Source organism: Ascaphus truei, chromosome 5, assembly GCF_040206685.1.
Source record: "Ascaphus truei isolate aAscTru1 chromosome 5, aAscTru1.hap1, whole genome shotgun sequence".
In the NCBI taxonomy this organism is placed as follows: Eukaryota; Metazoa; Chordata; class Amphibia; order Anura; family Ascaphidae; genus Ascaphus; species Ascaphus truei.
Window position 1 is genome coordinate 32,186,825 of NC_134487.1, and position 27,022 is coordinate 32,213,846.

The 27,022-nt window shown below is 40.5% G+C and overlaps 1 protein-coding gene across 8 annotated transcripts in view; it reads left to right on the forward strand.

Moving 5' to 3' along the window:
* The window catches only part of CACNA2D1 (calcium voltage-gated channel auxiliary subunit alpha2delta 1), a 717,165-nt gene that overhangs the window by 362,310 nt on the left and 327,833 nt on the right, over positions 1–27,022 (forward strand). For all 8 annotated transcript variants that reach the window (XM_075599579.1, XM_075599575.1, XM_075599572.1 and 5 more), the window contains exon 5: positions 11,278–11,322. In XM_075599579.1, coding sequence (XP_075455694.1) covers positions 11,278–11,322 — 45 coding nt within the window. The remainder of the gene's footprint in view (positions 1–11,277; positions 11,323–27,022) is intronic.

Below are 27,022 nucleotides of genomic sequence, written 5' to 3' on the forward strand. Positions count from 1 at the left end.
CCTAACAAAAAGCTATTTATTAACATAGAAATACTGGGTTCCGGAGGATAAGCACTTAAGTCCAGAGGGGTAAAATTGAAACCCTACTTACAGGACAGTGGATGGTAAAAGCAGTAAAGCTGAAGATCGCTCAGGTGCTCTTCTCTGATGATAACTGGAGCTCCTTTAGGGATTGCCTCGTGTGGGGGATGGATGTTGAGTTGCACGAAAACCGGAACTTCCGCGTGGATGTGACGTCACACGCTGCGGTGTTACCGAAATTGCTGCTCTTCTTTCTCTCCTTTCCCCCCACAGCCTACACAACTGCTGCCAATATCCTCCACAACCAAACGAACAGCTCTAAAAACAGGATAATCTCCCAACTCCGTTTCATGCACATACGTGCACTTCTTCAGGGGGTGTGCATAAAACGGCGTTGGGAGATTATCCTGTTTTTAGTCAGTATTTTATCCTGTACAGTCAGTATTTGCCAGGCTGCCTGCAATATTTATTTCAAGTATTGTTGTTACTATTTTTTTTTTTTTTTTAGCGCTGTTTTGCATTCTCTTTTTTCGTTATTCCAGCATATCAGTACAGGTATGTATTTTTAATTGTCATTTTATTTTTTGCGCTCCCCACACTCTCTTCCATGTGCAAGCTGAAGTCTGACTCCTTTCTACTGCTTTCTCATGTTTAAAAGTTTTCACTCACTTCCTTGATTTCTGTTCTGCTCAGTATTTATCATACACCTTCCCTTATTTCAAGTCATTTTAAAAGCTTCAAATGAAGGTCTTCATTCAATATAGAGAGATGGATAATGTCTACGTAGCAAAGCATTAACTTCCATTCTAGAAGGGGGATAAGACTCCATGCCCTGTTTAAATGTACATATTCTTCTGGATAGGACCTGTTAGCCAATGTCTTTACACTTTCTACTGTGCCTGTGTCTCCCAATATATCTTCAGTGCCACAATCAGTGGAGAGCACTGGGGCATCTGACCCATTCACAGTGGCCATGGAAGGTCCCACTGGCCAAACCCGATAGTTTGATCTGACCGGAAATAGGTTACACATTCTGGGATTGACCAAGCGGTCAGTGCTCTTCCTCTGCCGGGTTAATGGGAGAAACACATTGGGCTCATGAGAGATACATATCCTCAGCACCGCCCCCCTCCCCCCAGATCCACCTGCTCCCCTGTACTCCGCTACACCTGCTTGTTATGCTCGAGCGTTTTGTATATCCAGCTGCATTGTGCCAAATGTTGCAATAACAGCTACATCTGTATCTCTCCCCATATTGTATAAAGCAGTGTTTGGGAAGTATACAGTATAAGTCTATATAGTATATAAGTAAGCTGTCTCTCTATTTCAGAGTCTCAATTGCAGAAACGCCACGTTTAGGTATGACCTAAATAGATAAGTGTTATATTAACATGATGTTAATCTAAGTTACGTTATATATCCTAACGGAGCTTAGTTTGACCCGGGCCTTCAACAAATGGAATCCAATCAGGAAGTAAATTCCAGTTGTTTTATTTTCCCTTGAAGGGGACTAATGAACTAAGTGTGTATTGCTAGTATAAAAGACATGTCTAGCAGGTTAAATGTAGGTGATGGATGCTTGTCTGGTTTGCAAAATTCTTTACTTGTCTCAATGGTAACCAAATACTTTGGAGAATTTTTGCCTAAACTTTTCGTGACCTTTGTCACCAGACAACACTGTAGTTCAAAGTTCTAATAGCCACAATGATTCCGGAGAAATCTAGATTTAGTGTAGATTGAGATACTTTTTAGCGGACCAACATTAAGGTTCTTTATAGATGAAGAAGAAACTTACAGTATGAGCTCCGTACACTATTCTTTCATTTTTGAAGAACCCTGAAGGGTATCACTATCTACATTGTATCCACATGCAAATTGTTATCTGCACTTTTCTACCTTTTTTTGTTTTATTTGAAAGAGCTATACTGTAATCATTGGCTAAAGACATAAGTGGGGAGGACGATAATTAGATTAAGGTTAGAATTAAACTGTGCCCAAAGAAAATAGAAGCACATTTCCAGTGACAATTACATTGATATGTTGTTTAAGCAGTAATTACTGGACAATAATGCCCTGGCTGGGTTAAAATACCTCAGCTTCACCTCTGACCTTCAACTCTTCTAGCCAGGGACTTATTAGCCAGTAATGCCCTGTTCTGAGGGGACTATTACTATAGCCAGGGACTTATTAGCCAGTAATGCCCTGTTCTGAGGGGACTATTACTATTACAGGCTAAATACCATATAGGTTTTTTTTTTTTTTTCATAAAAAAAGAGACACTTTTGTACAGTCATTAATTTTTATCAACACGATATTCTACATTTTCTGGTACTTACTGTACTTGTTTATTAAAATGAAATTGTAAATACCCTAAAGCCCCAATCTATATACGCACACAATGCAGCCCTCCCCTCCCCCTCTGTACACACACAATAGACACACCCATACCCACAAAACAAACAGCAGACACAAACCCACAAAACACACACAGCAGACACCCACCCACAAAATACACACAACATCCACAAATCCACAAAACATACACAGCAGACACACATCCACAAAACACACACAGCAGACACACAACCACAAAACACACACAACAGACACACAACCACAAAACACACAGCAGACACACATCCACATAACATACACTTGCAGACACACAACACACATTTCTCCTTAGTGTTCTCCTGTGTGGAGCTCTCTGCAGGCAGTCAGGGGGAGGAGTCAGTGCCTTGCCTCCTGTCTAAGAGCTGCCCTCACTCAGTGTGAATGACATCTCAAAGCTGATTGGCTGAAAAACTTGGCAATCTTGCCAAAAATTCCGGACCATTATTGAATGGATAATGCCCGGAATTTTGACTAATCAGAGAGCAGAGATTTCAATAATGCCCGGAATTTCTAACAGTTTATCCAATAATTACGTAATAATCCCTGAAGAACAGGGCATTCATGGCCAATAATGCCATGTTTTTCTGGGATTATTACTATTATAGGCTAAATGTATACTTTTTCTTCATAAATAATAGACACTTGTATAGTTATATTTATAGATTTTTTAAATTAAACTAAAATTGTAAATACACTAAAGCACCTCTCTACAAACACTGCAGGACCCCCTCTATATACACATATACTTCAGTATATATATATATATATATATATATATATATATATATATATATATATATTTCTGTATGTATATATATATATATATATATATATATATATATATATATATATATACAGAAAAACCAATCAGCGCTAACTAGATATCCAACGCCAAATCAAATATATAATATCTATAATCTATAGATCCAATAGTAAAGGGTACACATGCTAAAGGCAATATACATTGCCAATGTTACATATTTAAACTCAAATAATATATATATATTTTAGAAAGATAAACACAATCTGTATCGGCAAAAAAATGTCATGGAAATGGAACATGGTGTTAATTTCCAAAATAGATATAAAAAGGGATCTGAGTTGACTTTGGCAGATCCACAGCTTCTTAGAGGATAACCTGCATCCACATGAATCTATTGAAAAGAGAAAAAGAGAAGCATGTGCCACATAGTATAACTCTGTAAAACATTTATTGCCAGAATTAAAAAGAATGAGGTAGCACACTCACAAAGGGAGCTAGATCATGTGCAGAGAGATATGTGTCTCTGTCGGATCGTACTCATCTGCAGGAGACCCACATTGAACTTTCAGACCTCCAGACTGTTTGTAACAGAGCAGTGTCCAGGAATCCAATACAGCCCGTATTCCAATGGTTGGCTGAGCTACTGTGTAGCAAAGATGTAGCAGCGGTGTCTCTGGACGTGACTTCGGATGGTATAGACGTATTATGTCATCACGCTTGTGAGCCCCTGTGAGCAGTCTGTGTACCTCATTCTTTTTTATTCTGGCAATAAATGTTTTACAAAGTTATACTATGTGGCAAGCGCTTCTCTTTTTCTCTTTTATATATGTAGCCAGGTCCCCCTTGCCCTCCCCCCTTACCTCCGATGCGGTCACGGGGAAGGGGGAGGCTACTGCTATATGCAGCTGGCTGCGGGGAGACACTCCGGGCGCTGCGGCGCACCCGGCAAGTGCCAGTATAACCAACCCCACACTGAGGAGACCCATTAAGGTCGAAACTGTCGATCTGTGGGTGGGTTTGCTGGCTATGCATCTTAACCCTGGCTGTGCTCAAAGCTGTGATCATGCAACAAGCTTAAGCCTATAGGGAACCATGTTTATGGTTTTGAAGCAAAAGGTGGCACTGTGTGCTCATTTGCATGTCATTTCCCAGAATCCCTTGCTGCAGTGGAAGTGCTGTGTGCTGGGTGATAATGGTGAAAGGCGGGGTTGCAGACCTGTCTAAGACATGCAAATGAGCATACAGTAATATATCCATTTGCTATATGCTTTGCTGTGGAGGGTTTTTGCCACTTTTTTTTACTCACCATAACTTAACTAAGTAGATATACAGTATATAAATATATATGGAAAAACGACAAACAAAAGCGCCAACTCCATAGCACGTAACTGCTTAAAATTAAGAATGCATTTATTAAAAATATCAGCAGCCCATAAGAATTGCACTTACGGGATTTTAAACAGAACCATTCATGGGAGAGAAATCTCAATTGAGGTCATCAGCGCTGGTAGGGGGAGTCCCAGATAAGCAGAGTGAAGGTACACAGACTGTAGCCACAAAACTCCTACCACGAGTAAGCAGCAAGTTGTAGAGGCATTCAGTGCCTTAACGTCCCTCTCTCCTGCATGCAGTAATTGCCAGCACTCGAAAATACCGCCAGCTAGAGCGCAAGGATGCCGGGATCTCCAGATACACAGACGCAAACGCGATGACGTCACCAGCCCTACGCGTTTCGTCACTCTAAGGCGACTTCGTCAGGGGTACTATATATATATACACACACGCATACGCACACGCATACGCACACAAGCACGCACTCTTCACCTCTATGCACAAACACATAGACACACTCTCTGCAGCTACACAAACTCTGCAGACACACACACACACACACACAGGGTGGCCAGACGTCCTGGATTGTTTTGCCATTTGTTCCAGTTCCCGACTTTTCTTGCACCTGTACTGGCCACGCATGTGCAATCAACGCTTGCCGTCTGCTTGTGCGCACGCACGAATTGTGCTTCATGGCCACGCATGCGCAATCGGCAAGCTCAAATCTCACACGTGTTGATAGCAAGCGCAGATTGTGCATGCGCATAAGCGGCTGGCAAACGCCGATCGCACATTCGCATTCGGCGCTCGCTGTTGGTGCATGTGCAGTCTGCGCTCGCGCTGTGCATGCACAACTTTTGTCCTGAGTTTTGCCAGGACAAATATTGTCAACCTAAACACACTAATTTGCCCTCCTCACTGTGTCTTAGCTCTCTGCAGGGAGGGAGGGGGAGGAGTCACTGTTTGGCTGCTGCCTCCTTTCCAATCACCTCCCCTGTCTGAGAGCTGCTGTAACAAATGAAAGCTGAGTGGCTGGAAATAAAAACTTGGCAAGGTGCCAAAAACTGAATGAATAATGCCTGAAATCTTGACCAATCAAAGAGCAGGGATTTCAATAATGCCTGGAATTTTAACAGATTAGCCTATATTTGAAAATAAACTCTTCTTTGTGCCCACTATGTGGTACTGCCAATTTGTTAATAAGAAGCACAGAGATCATGGTAGGTTAATTGGTAATATTTCATATCACACAACAATTACAGTACAGAGGATCTGATTAAAGTCTGCTCTTTAATATTAGAGCGGTGTTAGTCTATGACAACCATTCCTTGGTATTCTGGGAACCCACTTAACTATCCATTCATGTTTTTTTTTCTCTTTTATCTTGCAACAATCTAATTATAACGTGCTGTCCGTATTTGTGCTTATATGTCCTAAGAACATTTCATTTTAAAATCATGCTTTCAGAAGTGGAGTGACTTAAACCAATGTACTTTATTCTTGTGCTAATTAGTGTCTTTAATAACTGAAATAAAACAGCACTTTTTTGTAAGAACTGTTTTTCATAGATGGGCATCATTTAGAAGTTATATATTTGAGCCTCTTAAGATTTGCAAACCAAAACTAGTGTTTTATTGAAGGAATTAGTGAAGGATCCATGTACAGTCAATTTTCTAATTCTTTGATAAGATTCAAATGTAAAAATATTAATAGATAGCATATAAATGATGCTATAATGTTTTTGTACAGCGATATTTATTCATTATATTGAATATAGCAGAAAAATAATGTGATTAAGACAATCTTTTTTTGTTCTAAACACGGAGTCTGTTCAGTAACATTAAAAAGTTTTGATAGAGCCAAATTAATTATTTATAAAATGTTTTAACAGGAAGTAATACATTGAGAGTTACCTCTCGTTTTCAAGAATGTCCTGGGCACAGAGTTATGATGACAAATAATACATGGTTACAAATACATAGTTATGTAACCCTGCTTCCCCCCTTCCCCAGACTCTACGGTGGTGTCTAGGGTGCATGGGGGCAGATTACATGCGGTGTGGTGCGTACCTGTGAGGAACAGGAGGGCCTGAGCTTCCCGCGATGTTGTGGGGGAGCCAGGACCGGGCTTCTGGGGTGGTAACAAGGAAGTCTCCCACAGATCCCTTTTATCACTGCACAACAGGCTAATGATAAATAGCAGCAGGGGTATATTACTCCCTGACATATATCAGATAAGGCCGTAGGGGAGGGCTTGTAATCGCATCCAGTGCTAGGAATGAACAATTACCATAAAAGCCTAATATGCAAAACAAATAACTTTTATTAACATATATGTATGATACACTATAACGACGCAAACTCAGTAGGTAATAAAAACATCTAAAACTCAAGGTATGGGTGTTAACAGGAGGTATATAGCAATAGATTTGGTTCTTAAATAGAACCCTCCTGATATACTACTCGGAATACAGGGGGAAGGGTATGAGTCAGGGAATAGGCATGAGATAACCTCTAAATCTGACTAGTGTCTATAATCATAGCATAGATAGTAACAGTGTCCCCCTCCTATATCAAATGAGAGGGTGTAGCAGTAAAGCAGCGCCTGCGTTGTAGTCAGCCTTTATGTTGGAACTGCTGTGCCATGGCATTTGCTGGTATGTGCTGGTTTATCAGTGTGGGATATTGACTATTCATTTGGCGGTATTATCCTAGAGCGCCACTACACTGACCATGACACTTCCAGCAGTACGAGTCTGTTGATATTAGTGACACATGCTGATCTATTAGACTCTGGAATCACTGTGGCTAGGAATATTATTTACTGCTACACCCTCTTTATTAATAATTATAACCCTTAATTATTAAATCTTATTGCCAACTCATCACACTATTGCTAACAAAACTGTTTGACCGATCCCAGGCAGTTTAGTGTCCTGACCGTGTGTGGGGAACATGCTTCGTAAGGCCCCAAACTTCGCCTCCGTCTGTAGCGACTGCATGGGTGACGTACAGTAGCTATCTATTAGGTTGTGAGCTTCCTAAGTCACACTTAACAATGTCTTGCTGCTGTGAATGCAAAGCATTGTGGGGTGTGACTTTGGAAGCTCCTCCTGTAATTGACCGCTATACCACCCATGCTAAAGGACAATTTGGGGCCTTACCATGTGCGTTGTCCCCACAGGGACTTGGGAACCCTCTATACAGCTTGGGATCCTCCATTACATTTTTTTTTGTTGGCAAACCCCTTGGAGAGACTTTACAAACTACTAGGTGTTCCCTTCCCGAATCTCCTGTTGGGAATCACTGATTTATACCACGTCAGATGCAGAGGAATTTGTCTTGGCAAATAAGACAGAAAGAGTGGTGTAGAGAGACACAGAATGCCATGCATCTCATTATAATCTGTGCACAGTCCTCTGCCTGACACTCCCCATGGAGCAAACGGGGGCAGACAAGACAAAATTGCAGTAAAATGCTTTTGACGTAGTGTTGCAGGGTGAAAATGGTCCTGATTTTGCTCCAAAATTAATGATATATAGACCACAGTGTGTGTTTCGCTCAATAGTTTGCTGTTTTGCATTTTGTTTACCTCACAGTAATGCTGAAATGTGTGGACGTGATACCTACCATTGTAAAGGTCCAATCAAAAAAAACTTTTTTATATTAAAATGTCTTCAATATAGAAAAATCATTGGATTATTTCACAGTGAAGTAGACTGACAATAAAATGGGGGAAATACAGGTAATTAGTTTTTAATGCAGTGCATTCCATATCTGTTAATAGAGCTTTTAGCCAATTAGTAAAACATATATCTGTATTTGACTAATATCATTTAAAATGTAGCTTTAAGAATACAGATCTGTAAACCCACAAATTGTAAATTATTTTGACTTTTTTCTCTTCAATTTGGTGACAATAGAGGCAAAATATATTTTATGTGAAGAGGCAGCTTTATATTGCTAATATTGTTTAGCTGTAAGTTCTTTTAAACAACATTATGTGTGAAAACTTGTGTGTGAGCTGCAAGCTGAAGTGAAAATTGCTTCTGAACACAGCCTTTAGATTTCAAAGAAACAGACTGATGAATTAAGAATTACTGGAGTGTTAACTTTAGGTCAAAACAAGAAATCCTCTAATGTTATATATGTGCAGGTATAGCTGTGGTATCATGTTTAACACCACTTCTATGGTATAAAAGCCAATTAGAATGAGAAAAGAATTTGTCTCTGATGGAAGTGTGGGATGAAACACAGCTGATCAATTAGCTTTAACAGCAAATACAATTCTCCATTCTGCTTCATGCTTCTTGGAAAATTCTTGCAACACTTTCTCCTGAAATACATTTTAAATTAAAAACCATTGCAGGAAAGAGAGGCAATCAAATTGCAGTTAACATATCTCTTGGAGGCATTCACAGCACCTATTACAAGTGCACTTGTATTTCATTCTTCAGCATCATATACTTTTATTGCTGAAAGGATTTTGTTCTGTGGTCATTTGCTGCAACCTTGTTTTTCGGGGATCTTGGTTAGCGAGAAACTCCACTCCCTTGGTATTTCATCCTTGTCTTCTCTAGAGAAAGTGTATGACAAATTATATTTTGTGTGCCTTTAAAGTGTCTTTAGATGTGACTTTTGCTCAATGTACAGATGAAGTGATGCCCTTTATATTCCAGCCTTCAGAAGTCCTTTTTTACTAGTTACAAAAGTTATAAAGCAAAGGCGAATAATTAAAGTTCATAGTCTGACCAAGCCATTAAATTAATTTAAAGAGTTTTCATTTTTTTTAAACCACTGAACACTAATATTCTCAATTTGTGAAACGTGCTGTATCACATTAGTTAACTATGTACAGTAGTTGCATTATTCCTTGGTTAATGGAAAAATAACTTTAAAATAACCACCTGAAGATTATTTGATGAGATCAATAACGTTCTTTATCCTTTTGGTGTTGTAGAAGCTTTGTTGAATATTGCACTCTTAAATAATGTAGTGTACTATAGACTCCTTTGGACATTAAACATATTCATACATGCAGCTATAAAAGTGCTTCATCTAGACTTTCTCTAGACATGTGAACATGTAAGCTACAACATCTAGAATTGTATCCATCAAAGATGCTGTGTGTGTGTGTGTATATATATATATTATATTATGACACACAACACATTTGACATATTTTCTAAATGTTCCCATGACTCCCTTCTCCTAGATGTCTTCTGCATGTTAATAGTACCTACCATATAGAGCAATGATTCCCAAGAGGGAGGTGGAATGACTTTGGGGGTTTGTGAGGTGTCTCTAAGGGGTTTGCAAAAAATAATAATCGCATGGGCATATTATGGGTTCCTGAGCCTACGTGGGGACTGCACACTTAGTATGGCCCCAAAATGCACCTTGGCGTAGGTGCTGTACCTGTCATACACAGCAGGAGGTTCCAAAGTCGCTCCAAAAAATGCTTTCCATCCACAGCAGCATTGCATTGTGGGGCATGATTTTGGTGCAGTTTGGGGCCTTATTTAGTGTGTGTGTCCCTCATGAGCTCAAGAAACTATATTGCTGGTGATCAGTCAAATCATGCTGAGCAGGCAATAAGAATTATTATTTGGGGTTTGCGGAACAAATATTTTCTAGCCGGGTGTGCACAGTGTAAAAAAGTTTGGGAACAACTGATCTAGAGAGAGTCATTTTGAAGCTATATATAAATACATTCATTAACATGTCCTTTATACTCCAACGTGTGCATGTGTTTTTATTTATAAAAAATGTTTTACCAGGAAGTAATACATTGAGAGTTACCTCTCGTTTTCAAGTATGTCCTGGGCACAGTTATAACAATACATGGTTACATTAAATGAACAGAGGTTATACAGTCAATTCACAGACATTTCATGGACAGTTAGAGATAGAAAATTGGGTACATGGGATATAAGGGCTGGTGAGTTTTAGATTGAAATAGAGCAGCTTTAACATCACCAAACATCATCGAAGGGCAGTAAACGGCTCACACCCTTTGGTTGACCTTCAGCTACGCCAAAGGCTGTCTACCTTTGGGGCAAAGCAAATGCAGACTGAAGGGGTTCTGATTCAAAAAGTCCCTTGTCTTCTTTGTTCATTAGCATTCCAGAGGGTGGGGCTGCCAAAATACAGTAGTAAGCAAATGCAGATATTAACCCTGAGCACGCTGTATATGTGCAGAGGAGAGCAGCTCTTGGGGAACCGCATCAGGGGTCTGCCTTTGGGGCGATGCAGATGTAGACTGAAGGGGTTCAGATTTATTCACATTGCGTATGTGTGTATATGTATATTGTGTATCATAACCTTCTAAAAAAATAGGCTTTTTTAAACAAACTTTTATTAATGTAAATCTTGTGACATAGAATTATTATTTGTTTTTTTAATAATCCACTTACCCTTGCAGGATTTGTGAGTTATCTTTTATGTCAACTGAAATGCTTCTCTGGCATACAGTATATTGTTTTCTGCTACAAATTGTTCATATAGCTTCAGAACAAATGGCTCTAATAAGGTTTAAGATTTAAGCAGTTTCTTGCCAGCTCTTCTCCAACAGTTGATATACAATTGTAATAAGGAAGGTGGGTGCCAAATATAGCCAAGTGGCCTGCTGCATTTTGTTATTCATGATTCATAAGGAAAATTACAGTATAGATGTATGTGTATAAAGTGTGGTTACTGTGTTATTAAGGCTTCAAGGATTTTTCTCTCTCAACTGAATAAACATATTTTCTTCTTTCCTTTCCCCAGAATAGTGAAATAGTTTACTACAATGCAAAAGATGATCTCATGGATGTAAGTAATTCATTTATGTTTGATTTTAATAACCAAATAAAATGTAACATTCTCACGATTTGTAAATGAGTTACTTGATCATGTGTAGTTCCAACTGCTTGCTTATTTGTATTTATTACAAATCCCATCCTCTCTCTTGCACAGCCGGGTGCCTCTTTTATGCGCTACTTGATTTTTCTCATCAAAGTGTAATAGTTTTGGTCTGCTACCAGAGTGGCCAACTCCAATCCTCAACAGGTCAGGTGTTCAGGATATCCCTGCTTAAGGCCAGGTGAACGACTGAGCCACTGATTGAGCCACCTGTGCTAAAGCAGGGACAGCCTTCAAATCTGATCTGGTGGTGGCCCTTAAGGACGGTAGATGGCCACTCCTGATCTACAGTAGCACTACCAAAATGGACCTTTGAGGAGTAACTGCACATTTAGTCCCAAATACACGAACCTCTGTTAGACTATTTAGCATAACGCCGACCTACATTAACATTCGATTAATAGTAACGCTTATCCACGAAACATAATAACCTAACATGGCCCAGTGTTAACTCTTTCAATAGCGTTTGATCACATTTTTCTGTCCATTAGAGCATTAATGGTTTTGCCTCTAAAAAATAGTTTTTTTGGTTTGGATTATATCAGGATTATAAAATAGAATCTCTATATATTAATATATATTATTAATATATATCTTTTGTAGAGGAGAGAGAGAATAAAGTCTGTTACTATTTTAGGTAAACAAACGTTATTTGCCCTGATATATCAGAGCTTAGTGCACCGAGCCCTAAATGACATGTCAGGCAGTCATTTTGCCAAGATGTTTTTGAGTATTGTAATTATTTGTATCGTAGTAATTTGAAGTATATAATTTATACACCACAATTTATTATTTATGTTTCACATTTCATATATAACAAAAATATATTTTAGAGTATTGACCATTACAAAATATGAAGTGGGATCTGTATTTGTAGTTTGCTGCAATGCATGGTTAAGTCCAGAAAGATTGAGTGAAACAGGCACTCTCGTGGCTTAAGTGAAGGAAGACAGCATAATGTTCCTGGCAAAGTAGTATAGCTTGATGGAACCAATGCAGTCATCTACTGTACATTTTATTTGTGTTGGGTACAGTAAGAGGACCTCTAATGCAGAGCATGGACACAATTGCTATGGTCCTGTACATGCAACAACATTGCCTTTTGTTCTTTAGGAAGGAACTTCTCTATCTGTGATAATATAAAGACCTTTCAGTTCCCTTACTCCCAATCTCATTTACTCTGCCCTTTCTTCAAAGGTAGATCTGTCGTGAGTCTTGTGTATTTGACAAAAAAGCCTCACTGATTTTTAATATGGAATCATTGTTCTCAAAGACTTTATTCAGGTGTAATGAATGTATTCAGTAGTTTAACTTTACAATGTAATTTAGCACTCTCACTAATTTTGGTTCTCCAAAGTTGACATCTCTGCAGGGGCTCTTTACATCAGTCTCCGGGTCTCGGTTTAGTGTGCATGGGTGCACCCTCTGGTGGATTCCAGGTTCCGTTGCATCGTGGAATAGATGGTCTGGTTTCCTGGGATCTCTGTCTGGCATAAACCCACTTCCTCTGTGCTAGAGAGATCCCCTGCAGATTAAGCAGGAGACTTTTCTACCTGTCTGATGAGACTGGCTAATTGTCTGTAGCTGCAATTAACCATATCCCTACTGGACTCATCAGACAAATACAGGCCTTCTATGTGAAGCCATTTTAGACAGAGGTTAAGGCGCAGTCACAAGGACCAGTGGAGTCTCTGATAAAAGATAAACATTTATAAGGAAATAATTTGTAGGTAGTATACAGGGGCCAGCAGTTTAGAAGCAATAAAGCTTTTATTTAGAGCAATTCCAGATAATTTTGAAATAGTTTTTTTAACAGGATTGGAACCGGTGGGTCTTCCAGAGCTGAACCTCGCTATTTTTAGCTTTGGGACCCCGCTTGTTCTCCACATACCTTCAGTTCTAGCTGCTAGTGGTCTTCCCCTTCCTGGGAAAACACAATGGATACCAAAGTGTGGGCCTATAGAAAACACCAGCAGCTTAAACGGTAATTAATTCGGGAACTAGGACGTTTCCAAAGCTCTCCACTCCTCTGCCTCCAACTATATCTCAGATGTAATCCCTTGCTAACCCCCATGAATGCTCGATGCACTGCTCAGGCCTGTCATCTCTCTACTCACTCAGTCACTTCAGCGCTCTCACGCTTAGTGCCCTTCTCACATGCTGCACTCAATCTCTGGAACGCCCTCTTAATGTCCACTAAGCACTTCTCTCTGTAACTTTAAAACCAATCTCAGAACTTACTTGTTCAAGAAAGTGTTTAAATAGTCCTGGATGAGCACTACTCACTAATGTACAGTATGCTCTTATACACTGTCACAGGAGACCAGTACTTTTAACACCTTTTACCTACCGGGATCAATTCATTAGGCGGGACAAGGTAGTGGAATAAAATGGGGTTTATTCTGGTAAAACCAGCAGACACAATGAAACACAAAATACAGGTAATACACACTTAACTGGAGGAATGGAGGGAGTCTCTAGCCTCACTAGGTGCAAGGCACCTGCTTCAAAAGGCTTACCCTGTCCGCTCCACGTCCAGGAACACCACATTTCTCTGTTCGGGAGATTCCTGGCTTTCCCCGCTGACCGTGTCTTTGATGAAAGTTAGACCTTGGCCGCGAGGCTTCTCCGGCAACTCTGTGCTGAGTGGTTTGCTATTCAGAGCAAAGCACTTTTGAAAAGCCCGCTAGTGCTTCACCGGACCAAGCCCAAGATCATCTGGTTCTCTGATCGGCCAGTCCCTTTACATAGGACACCGAGGTCTATATTCAACATTGACGAGGGACTGGTGAACAATCAGAGAGCGGATCGTAACTGCGGCAACCAATCATAGCTGGGGGTTCAGCTGGCTGAATGTGTCAGAGGAGGGGGTGTGTCGAGGAACTCAGGATGCCGGCATGCGGGAAATTCGAACTGGCCAATGGGAACTGTGCCTACGAGCAACGACTTCCCCTTGCAAGCCCTATACCTCCCGTTGGTAGGCTCCATCGAGTCTGGGAGAACAAAGAGTCTCCCCCACGGGAAGTCTTCATCTCCAGACCCAGTACTCCGCCCTTCCCCACTCACCAAACGGCCCAACACCTCTCGACTTCAATCCTCCTCTTTGATCCCATATCTCTATGCAGACATCCTGGCTTATCGAATTACCAGGACTGTCTATATAGAGATGAATACACATTTTAAATGTGCATCATTTTTCCTCTAACCTGGGCTCGGGAATATGACTGTTACACTAATCATGGCGGGAGGGAAATACAATATTTTTTTTGTATCAATCTTTTTTTATTGGCAGCAACAAATACAGACATGGATACAGGAGTGTCATAGGCACATGACAGCATTTCTTAACTTGGTACAACAGTATGTTGGCCAATGGAAATTATGGTTGGGGGGGAAAGGGGGGAGGATGGGAGAAGGGGGCGGGAGAGAAGGAGGGGCAGACAAACGGGGGGGGGAGGGGTATCAGGGGTATCTGACTTCATCTTCCGCCTGTGTTTGGTATCTCCAACTCTATTGTAGGCCTAAGCCCTGCGGACCGATCCAGGGGTCCTAAGTGTTCCAGAACTGTGGCATTTTTTTGTGGAACATAGCTGTGAGCTTTTCCATTGTCATTACTTCATCTATTCTTCTGATTACCGTACTTCTCGTGGGGGCCTTAGTCTACTTCCAGGCCGCCGCGACTGAGCATCCAGCTGCAGTTAGAATGGATGAGACCAGTCTGCTCAGGGGGGGCAAGGTCATCAATAGGTTTGCTCAGCACAAAGGTCAGGGGGTCAAGGAGGAAAAGAAGCCCCGTGATCTCTTGGAAAAGCGCCTGGACCTTAGTCCAGAACCTTTGGATATCTGGACACGACCACCAAATGTGGGCCATGTCGCCCTTTTGACCACATCCTCTCCAGCACAGGTCAAGGGTGCCGGGGAAGATCTGGCTCAGCCTAGCCGGGGTCAGGTACCACTGGAATAAGATTTTGTAAATATTCTCTTTTGTCACTGTACAGATTGAAGTCTTTGTGGCCAACTCCCAAATATCTTCCCACTCGTCTCTATCTATTGGTATGTTAAGGTCTTCGGACCATTTTTGCATATAGTGGTGGGTCGGTTGCCAACTCCATCCCCCTGTTGATCTCCGAAATTAGGCCTCTCTGGTAGGTGCTTTTAATGCATAGGGATTCAAATCTGGTTAGTGGGGGGAATTTGGAATTTTGGGACAGTGATAGTAGAAAGTGCCTAATTTGCAGAAACTTGAACAAATGGAGATCTTGGGATTGGTGTTTGTCTCGGAGTTCCTGGAAGGAGAGAATCTCCTCTTTCTTCAGCAGATCGGCAACCAGCCTTATACCTAGACCTTGGAGTTGGTCGAATTGCCTTTTAGAACACCCAGGTGGGAAGCGTGGGTTTCCAAAAATTGGGGTGAGTTGAGACGGGGCAGCTACCAGGCCATACTTCCCTTTGCTCTTAAGCTAGACGTCCCATGTGCATCTCATTGCCCCTAGATCAAAACTCCGCTGTACACCTTCCCTTCCCCCTGGGGACCATAGTTGGACCTGGAGAGGAATGGGAGCTGCATAGTGAGATTCTATTGCTAGCCAGCAGATGGAGGCCGGGTCGTAATTCCAAACTACAGCCTGCTTCAACTGGGCCGCAAGATAGTATCTGACCACATCGGGTTCCCCCAGACCTCCGTTCATTTTTGGGGAGAGCATCACCGATCTTGGGACCCTTGGTCTCCTATCGTTCCAGATAAATTGGAACATTAGGACCTGAATATTTTTTAGGGCTGCCAGTGGGACGACTACGGGGAGGGTTTGGAAAAAATAAAGTAGTCTCGGGAGGACATTCATTTTAATAGAAACTATTCTTCCAAACCAGGAAATTTGGAGCTTTTTCCATGATTCCAGGTCCTTTTTTATTTGGTCAAACAAGGGGGGGAAGTTGTATTGGTATAGGGACCCGTAGGTGCTTGAGATTCTAACTCCAAGGTATTTGATGTGGGTGGTACTCCACTTATATTTATAATTAGATTGTAGGAGTGTCCACGTCGGTACTGGAAGGGATATGTTAAGGGCCTCTGACTTATCCATATTAACTTTGTGATCAGAAACTGTGCCAAATTAGTGTAACAATCTATGGAAATTGGGAAGGGAGGTGTGGGGGTCAGCGAGGGTCAGAATCATATCGTCAACAAACTTCAGCATTGTTTGATCTAGGAAGGACCATTTGATTCTGTCGAACGCTTTTTCTGCGTCGAGGCTGAGAATCATTGCTTTGGTTCCTGTGAGGTGCACATTGTCGATAATATCCACAATTTTGCGGGTGTTGTCAGAGGCCTGTCTGCCTGACACAAAGCCTACTTGGTCAGCATGGAAGAGACAGGGGAGAATTGGGTTAAGCCTGTTTGCCAAGATCTTGCTGTAGATTTTGACATCGGTGTTTGAAATACAATATTTTAAAGGGAAAATACAATGGTGATAACATATACTCGCATACGCGCAGACCAGACGCGGTCTGGGGTAAAATGGGGGAACAACCGGTATATTTTCCCCCCCACCTTTTACACATGTTTTAATAACATTTCCACCCAAATACCCACTATTAAACTCCCGCTCCCAAAGTCCCAGGTTTATTGAAATACATTAGGGATATAACAACCACAGTTTTTAGGGGTAACCAGCCGGGCTTCACCTTTATTATGAAGGCTGGCTACCCCCACCGTAATATACACACTCTAAACAATACACTCAAATGTACAGTACTATTTCTGTTGGTCTCCCCATATGCCGATTAGATTGTAAACACTTCAGGACAGGTACCCCAATCTTCCAATGTTATATTTTTGTCTTGGTGCACTTATACCATATATATTATTATACTTCCTGTAATATTTTACTGTAACCTTTGGTTTAAAATAATATAGTTGGTTACTTCTATCAAACACAATGTACACAGAAGGTAATGGGGACACACATCTGTGATACCTCTTTAATTCACTGCTTACAGTTCCCCTCGTGTCAAGTAAAAGGTTAGAGTGACTATGACTTTTTTAAAGAAAAATACTGTACCTGTAGTGTAGCCAAAGGGTTCCAGTGAAATAAAAAAAAACCACAACTCCTATTTTAAACAGTAAACCCCAAGTGTAGCCATATTGGTAAAAAAAAATAGTTTTTTGCATTTATTTATTTACAATCTAGCCAGGGGTGCGCAAACTGGGGGGCACAATATTTTGTAGGGGGGGGGGGAGGTGCAGAGGGAAGCAGGGTGGTGATAGACGCAGGCAGGGGGAGATGATGGCGGTGGGTAAAGATTACGCGGCAGCGGAGGGCCGCCAGAGTGAAGCAGCCGGCAGAGGAGTTAGGAGTTGCACGGAGGCAGAGCACGACAGCCAGGGGCGGATCGCGCCCCAGTGGTCTGACTCGGATGTCTTTATTACTTCTGGTCTCAATGCTGCTACAGCGCTTTCCTCCCCGGCCGTCCTGCTCTGCCTCCGTGCAACTCCTAACTCCTCTGGCATGTACTCATCTGCTTAACTCTCTGCTACCGCCGTTATCTCCCGCCGCCCACCTCTATCACCACCCTGTTCCACAGGTAGGCATAGAGGAGGGGGATAGAGAGCTGGAGGGGGAGAGAGAGCTGGAGGGGGAGAAATGGGATGAGGGGAGGGGGAGAGATGAGGAGGGGAGGAGGGGGAGAAATGGGATGAGAGAGAGGGAGTGAGAAACGATCAGAGAGAGGATGGGGGGGGGGGGAGAAAACAATTGCAGTCAGTATTATCTTATACTACTATGCTGATTTATTTAAAAACAAACCTATAACATTTGTCATGTTTTACTGTTTTAAAAATATTATACCGATTAATAAAAGTAATGGGATTTGGATTACATCTGGATAATTTAATGTTAAACCGATGGCTGCATGTTGAAGTCCTAAATACAGAATATTAAAAGAGAAATCCATTCAATATCCTACATGTGTGTTATTTTGTAATAAATCAGTTCTGTAGTTTTAGATAATACAAACGACATTTTTTTAAATTCAACTCTTAATGCTATTTGTAATGCGTTTTAATATACTGAGCATCCTTTGATTTCTATTGCAGGTTTTAGCCCACCTCCGAAGCAGTTCAAAAGCTTTGCGACACTTTCCTATTTGTGATCTGTTGCCAATATTCCCAGCAGTTTGAGCTGCAAATTGTAACAATAGATAATGTTATCTTAGTAATAACAGGATAGATTGTAGCTGCTGAGTTAGACTGACTGAAAGAATGATTAAAACTGAAAGATGGCCATTATGTAAACCCCGGGAAGCAGGATCTTTGCTGATTGATCATGGGAGAATGAATCAATCGGCAGCTTATGTAATTAGTTTTCAATAAAGGTAATCAAAGGCTGCATATATTAAAACACTTTTTTTTTAAAGTGCCGTGTGGACTGCATCTTTAACAAACACTCTCATATAAGATAAACAGTTGAAGTATGTATCTTCTACGATAAGATATGAATTAATCTGATCACTTTGCTGCAAAATTGATAATACGAGGGAAATGTTATACTTGTACCTTGTAGCATCAACTTTCCATCAGTCTTGCATCATTGAAGAGTTTTAGGAAATCTACATTAAAAGCCGAATAAGCGTTTACGGTTTATAAATGTGCATATTGTATTAGGCTAATATTTTCAGTGGCGGTCTTGCACTGGTAATGCATACTCATGAATATATACGGTACAGGCAGAGAGTAACTAAAAAATATTTGCTAGCAAATAACCTTAGAAGATTGACTATTTTGAAATGTATCCAGTCAAGACATATGTTACCAAACAATCTCACATCTCTGACCCATACCTTACATTTGCTTTGCCAGACAACCACACCTTTGCCAGAAATCACCCAGAACACTTGATGAACAAAACAATGATGTTTTAAATGCCACGTACACGATCATTTGATCTGTTAAGAACTCTTAATGTTGGTGCCCTAAAATGTATCACATCCTACAACATCCTACAACAAATATGTATTTCTTCCGGACCAATATGGCTTCTAACACTTAGAACTACATAAAGCGCCTAAAAACGATGCAATTTCATTTGTGAAATGGACCAACGCAAGTTTCTTCTTTTTAAGTTGAAGATAGTAAAAATGGGATTCTTGCCAGACTACCCAGGTAGAAGATTTTTGGAGTTATTAATGTATATTTTTTTGGAACATTTTAGTTAAGATCATGTTCTACTGAAGTTTGTTTGTGGTTGGTTTTAACAGGCTTTGGTATTATAACCCTAAAATTAAAAAAAAAAAATCTCGTTAGGACAACAACAAATTATGTGTATTCATTAATGGGTTATGGAAAAAAAAAAAAGCAATTCTTTTAAACCCACGAGTTTCTTGTAATGTCTCTGCTTCCCTGTTAGCCTAGGATGATGACAGTTGTGGCTACCTAAGACAGTATTACTCACTCTGTCTCTCCTTCATTAATTGTACACATCCATCCACATCTTCTGGCAAGGGCTCTATTCCTAATTGACAGCAGTGATTTATTAGAGGAGAGGATTCCCTTTACACAGCTTTGTGTTGGAGCCAAAGATGATGAAAGCACAGTTGTAATACTTGAAAATGTAAACACTCAATAAATAATTGAAGGCACTGAAAAATTTCACTCATTTTGCTTCCAAACATAAATAGTTTCTTAAGCTATTTGCTTTACTGGAGGCAGGTCTCATTTATAACTTGGCGTTTTTATAGACCCTTTGTAAGAGGACTTTATTGGGCACACGTTAAATGAAATAGTTGGGGAATTATTTAATTTAACATGATCGTTTTAAAGTTGAATCTTGCTCCTTGCATCGTCTTCCCACTTTTGTTCATTTGAATTGTATTGATCATTGTGGAGATTTAAAATAGATCCTGTCAGATTCAAACTGGGAGTTTAATATTCTGATTTTGTACTTTAGCTTAAATCATCATCTCTCAGGAGAAAGTAACATAATCTTTACTTTTCATAAGCAATATTAGAGAAAATAATGTTTCTATTGCCAAAAGCTACTCCTGTATCTTTCCTGGTCATATTAGCATGGTATATTATGAGCCTATTTAGCAGAGTACTTAAATGTGTCATAAAAGAGATTAGTAGCCAAATCGGTACCTTTTTTATTTGAAAGCATACTGATCAATGTGTTTATTTGCTGTAGAATTGCTAGTAATAGAATATTACACCAAAGTACTTTTTCTCTCCTTGTGATTATGTTCTTTAGAAAAATCTGATGACTTGTGGAAGATGCTGATTAAAATAATAAATTGTGCTTTTGGCAACTCAGAGCATAATATAAAGATGAGTTATACATTCTCTGCCATCACACAATAAAGAGGTTTTAAAAATGTTTTCTGTGCTGTGGATTATCTCTGAAAACTTTGAAATTGAGAGTAATTCAAAGACATATTCGTCGATGACGCCCTTCTTTATGGTCTATAGAGGTGCGATTAACGCATTGGGGTTTTTAAACTTTTGGCACAATCTAATCTATCATATAATATACTCTACAAAATATACAGGGTACTTTATATAACTATAAAAAATAGTACTGCATTTAGGTAGCAGCCACTTTGGATCCCAGATTAAAAGGACAGAATATGTCCAAAGTCTATTTTATGAAAGCATTTAAAAGAAACTTTCACTACACTTAACCATTCCAATTTTCACCCAATTTGGTATAAACTTTTTGAAAATAGAGATCCGGTGCCTGTTATTAACTTGATAGTTCTTAGGTGCACATGAATGAAGTGCCGGTTATCGCACCCATTCAAGGCAATGTGAGTCAACGTCAGAATGGATGCGATAACCCACGGCGGCACTTCATGCATATGCCACTTAGTTTGATCTTACTTGAGGATACAAAGTGCTGCGGTATTCAATTGTACTTCTGTTGTGTGCCAGGAGAGGTTTTTATTTATTAAACTATGACACTGGTGAATATTGTTGTATTGACCTATTTAGGAAACATGGACACTTTTCCGCCTAAATCCGACGTAGATTGTCCAGTTCCTTTGAGCCGCGGAGTTCCGTGGATCAGTTTAAAAAAGGCAGGTTAGGTTTTTTTTACGATTAACGTAATCTATTCCAGGTAGCAGGTCCTTTACCATTTTAACAGAAATTTGTCCCCAGTTCATGAGATGAAAAACCCACACAAGCAATCCTCTCAGGTGACAATTAGAACCCACAGCCACCGCTTTTCTGAGCAGTAGCTCTAGCTGTGTGAGCTAAATCATCTAATGGCTACTTGCACCACTGTCGCAGTATACTTTTGAGCTCTATTTCTCACTGAGTGCTCATACTGGTACAAAGCACTTTACCCTCTTCTGGAATAAGAGAAGCCTACCTAATAAGCAGTCTTGTATTTTATCTTTCTTTGTCATCCAGGACCTCGGTCACAATTTTATTTCTATTATTATAGTATTTAGTCACGACCATTAGTTTATGCGCCAGAGTTTTTTTTCCTTTTTCCTTCTGCCATGAGACACCTCCTGGCACAGGAAGACCCCTTACAGTCCATTTATTTGCATAGGCTATAATGTATTCCAGCACCGAATGTGCCTTTTTATGACAGATCACTGCTTAGTAAACATGGCCCACTGTCTTTATCCTTTATAACCAGGTGACTTTGTTATATTACTTTCTCTCTGCATCTGAATATTTTGCTGTGTTTCACCTTTTTTTTACTTGTGTGTGTCAGAAAACCTGTGTTTTATTTCATCTCATTTGGCCTCAGTACACATTACTTTGTGCTTGAAGTCCTTTCAAGGTTACACTCAACAAAATATATATCCCTTGGAGAGATGCTAGTAGACAGTTAAACTAGTACTACCCAGCTGGTTTAGATCACAGTGCTGGAGCTGCTGCCTAGAAAAGCAGTGGCGGTGAGTTCTAGTCCTTTTGGGAGTGACACCAGTACATTGTTCCAGTTGTTAGGGGTTTTAGTCTTATCAACTCAATATAGTTCTTATGGACAGCATTTTTGGAAGTGTGGGATTTGACTCATTTAAATTAGGATTAGCTATATTATATTAGAATATCTCACAAACTCTCTACACTATTTGTGGATCTTTTGTTTCATCCATATCTCTGATGTATCATCTGCTAAGTAAAAGAAGGGGACCTTTCACTTTCCGAACCCATTGTGAAAATGATTTTTCCCTGGGGAAAGAATGCGAGTGCATTTGCCCCATTTTCACCTTACCTCACCTCTATTTGGAATATTTCACACTATATCCTCCCCGATGTTTCTTCTATTTTTACGGTCTGCGGATCTCGCGCTTCCCTACTTTACAGAAATTCTTGAAATATCCCCGGTGCATCACAGAGAGAGGTGATGAACAGGTCACCACTTAGCTTGAGCGCTATATTAAATATAAGATATCATTGGCCTGATACCTATTTTCAAGAATAACAAATACATATTTGTACCTTTTGCAATGAGATTAATCAAACGATGCCAAACATGTCATTTAATAATTAAGAGGTGCAAAAGACCGATATCTGTTTCGAATGCGAAAATAGACATTAGGCTGTAAAATTTTAGATGCAGGTGTGTATGGCAAGTACACAGACACAACAGTGTAGATGGTGTGTGTGTAAGTACTATCAATACAAAGTTATGAAGTCTTTTTTTATATTGAGTCAAACTTAAATCACGAGAAACGTTTTTTTTTCTTTTAAGTTGTAAAAATGTCAACCCAGTGGCTGATTGATGAAAAGGGGCGAGTTTTATGTGTGTTTCAATCCTGAAGGTGTGGGCATAAAAGTTGGCATGTGTGACTAGAAAATTAGATTTTAGTTAAGGGAGTGTCCATGCTGGCGCACGTGAAATCTCAATTTTCACTAGAGACCCTTTGGGAAAATATCTGATCAATGTTAGACGATGACGTAAGTTAGATTCTTTGTTTATCCTTATTATTTTGATGAAACTGGCTGCAGTTCTTATAACAATGTTCTTGTAATAATCTTTTTATGTAATCCAAGCACTGTATTTTTCTATGTTAAAGCCAAACTGTAATAAGTAATACAGCTGAACCCCGTTATTACGATGTCCTTGGGGGCCAGAGAATGAGACCGCGTTATAACCGGGATCGCGTAAATAATTTGCCGCGTGATACCGGCATGTAGATCTCTCTCCTCTTTGCAGCTGTCGGCTCTCTTGCACAGCATTTATAAATTATAAGATATCATACAGGAATCGAACCCAGGACCTTTCATATGCTAGATCAATTCTGTTACCTCTGTAGAGGATAAATATATTTATAGGGTCTGTCTTGTCACACCAAGCCTATGGTGTAGAGGTAAAGCATTGATACCAGTATATGGAAAGTCCTGAGTTCGATCCCTGCATGTGTATTATATAAAATGTATTAATTTTCAATTTCCACATGGTGTAGGTGTGTGTATCTGTCCGTTTGCAATAAAGCATTGATTTGAATGTTTAAAAAAAAAAATTGTGTAGGGTGTGTTGTGTCATATAACACTCCTCTGCTACGCCGCACACTATCTGCAGAGAGGAGAGCACGTGGGCACAGCCCTGTGAAGTGAGGAGAGAGATAGAGATGCCGGTGAGTCCTCACACGGCAAAATGGAGGTTTTCAAATCGGGAGCCACGCTTAGGCAGCGTTATAAGCAGATTTGTGTTGTTGCGGATCACGCTATAACGGGGTTGAGCTGTACTTTGGACTCTGATTGAACTGTTGCACACTTTGCAGAGTCGAGTACATTTTCGTAAAAATTTTGTCCTCCTTGGTGACGTCACTGGCCTTGTTGCCAGCAACGTCGCTTAAAACTAAAGTTTAACTTTCGCCAGTGGCGACGGGTGACGTCATCGGTCGCTTTGCCATCGCTATAAACGTGGCCTTATACCTATTAACAAGCATACGTCACACAATTGTGCTGCTAGGCTTTGGAGTAGAACACACAACAGATTTTAATGCGCCACTTTGTATTAAAGGCATGTCGGAGAAATCAACTTTTGAGTTGCTGGAGATTGAAAGACGGACATTAGTTATAAGTACTTGTCTGTCAAGTTTCTGAGACAAATGTCACCATAAATGAATGCCATTCACACCTATGAAACGTATCACCATGAGACTTGGCAATCCATTCTCAGCCTCACACAAGTGCAGGATGAAATTGATGGCACTTCAAAGACATAAATCAATGAGCTCACCATGTATGTTTTTCTTTTAATCCCACTGGAATAATTGAGCAACCTCTCCTGTTTCAAGAGAGATTTTAAATTTAATAAACGTATGTTTACGCTCCAATTTCAATTTAAAAACCTGGACTGACTTAACCGGTTCAGTTAAAATTTTTGCCGTTATTAAACGTTATCTATATCAGCACACTTGGGAAATCAGGCCAAGTACAATGTGCTGGATTTGCAGTCCAGCATATACAGGTGCGCCGACGAGTATTCTAAAACTTGCCTTGGCAAATCTGGGGCTATCACCAACAAGATCCAGGTACATGCTCAGTACATGCTGCAAACATTTCAGTGACATTTCTGCAGACAGACTAATGGCCCATCGGATTAACACAGAAGGGGTCTATGGCAGTCCCATTCAGTTTGAATAGGACTGCCAGGGACACCCGCTGTTAATCCGATGGGCCATTAGTCTGTCTGCAGAAATGTCACTGAAATGTTGCAGCATGTACCCAGCATGTATCCAGGATGTACCTGGGTCTTGTTGGTGATTGCCCCAGATTTGTTTTAGAATACTCGTCAGCACTACAGTAGGATCAAAAAAATATAAATCTGGATAATTGCATGAAGATGTATGACATTTCTTACCTCGGTGTACTTTTTATAATTGTATATGTTCTACAAGGAAAATGGCTGAGATACACTGTAGCTGTCATTTTCAACATTTGTTTTCGCAAGGGCACCTTTACCGTAGATTTGCCTTGTCACATGCAGGAATTCAATCCACTGAGTTATGCGTTCAAGATCACTGTCCTATCCATAGTGACATGCCTCCTCCTGTTATTCTGTTATTTTCTTCTCCCAGTCATAAACTCTGAAGAGTGCCTTAAACTTGACTAGCTGAAGTGTTTTCTTTGATGTCTCTGTTCAGGAGGGAAAAAAAATTGGACAGGGTGCAATGTGCCACTTTCAACTTTTTATACTGTAACTGGTCCTCTCAGAGAGAGGCGAGGATGAAGAGTAGAAGGAACCATTGACAGGCATGCGTTAAGCTTTAGGAATTTCCAAAGTAAATAGAAAGTGTCCACTTTAAAAATAAAAAAAAGATTTCATTTGTTTAAGAAAACCATATTGTTTGCAAAATGTTTCCTGTAAGTCAAGTAACACTGCTGTTTGCTTTAAAGCTGCGGTTATAGTAGGCGTGACGGTGCGTGCGATTTTGCACGCTGCAAGAACAAAGTGCAGCAGCTGATACGGGCCAGCCATAGTGGGCGTGGGCGTGTAGAAGATTGACCACGTGGCAGATTCTTCAAAAGACAAACTATTTTGTTTTTTCGTGCGGCGGCCTCATTCAGCCAATGAGGGTTAACCAGCTCGGTACTGCCTTGCCACCCCATCGCCCCCAGCCTCAGTGCACCCATCGCTCTGTCACGCATGTGCCGGCGCCTACTATAATAGCGGCCTAAAGAAGCAATTAATGCTTTCTTTTTTCATCATTTTTTTTACCCTGCATTGAAGCCGGGGGTCTCCAGAGCTGAACCTCATTCAATTCAGCTATTGCTTCTGGAGGTGCTGGTAGCTTCTCTGCTTGGCTTCCAGGATTCATGTTATGGCTGCGTTTCAAAGCTCCCGCGCCCTGCGGACCGATAAGAAGCCGCAACGTTATCAGGTTTGGTTTCCTATTGGTCCGTCTGATGTGGGAGCTTTAAACTTTAAAGCTCTGCTATCAGAGCAGAGAGGCTACCGGCACCTACTATGGAGGTAAGTATCTCTAGAAGCAGGGGTTTAAGGTTGCTTAAATTAATGGGGTTCAGCTCTAGAGACCCTCTGCTTCAATGCAGGGTAAAAAAAAAACGAAGAAGAAAAAAAAGAGAGCATGAATTGCTTATTTAGGCCGCTATTATAGTAGGCGCGCGCATGCGTGACAGAGCGAATGGTGTCAAGCACGCCTGTAGTCCGAGTGATGCAGCATCAGCACAATAATTAGTGTTGTTAACTACTGATAAACAAGGGTATAACCAGACATTCAAAAGTTATGGTGGGTGAAAAAAAAGTGACAAAATCTCCACCGTGCTGTGTACAGTAAATAAAAAAATCACTTGTGCTGCATTTGCATGTCTCAGAGAGGTCTGCAACCCTGTCTTCCACCATTATCACTTAGTTAACAGTGCTACCACTGCAGCCAGGGATGCTGGGTAATAACATGCAAATGAGCACAGTGTGTAAGAGTGTACATAAACAGTCACACACTGCATGTCATTTCTCAGAATCCGTGGATGGAGTGAGAAGCCCTGTTTGCTAAGCGATAATGGGGAAAGACGGGGTAGCAGACCTGTCTGAGACATGCAAATGCACCACACATGTTATTGTTATTTAATAAAAAATAAGGGTAACGTTAAAAAAGGGGGGGGGGGAAAGATAACTGCTTTTTGTTGTTT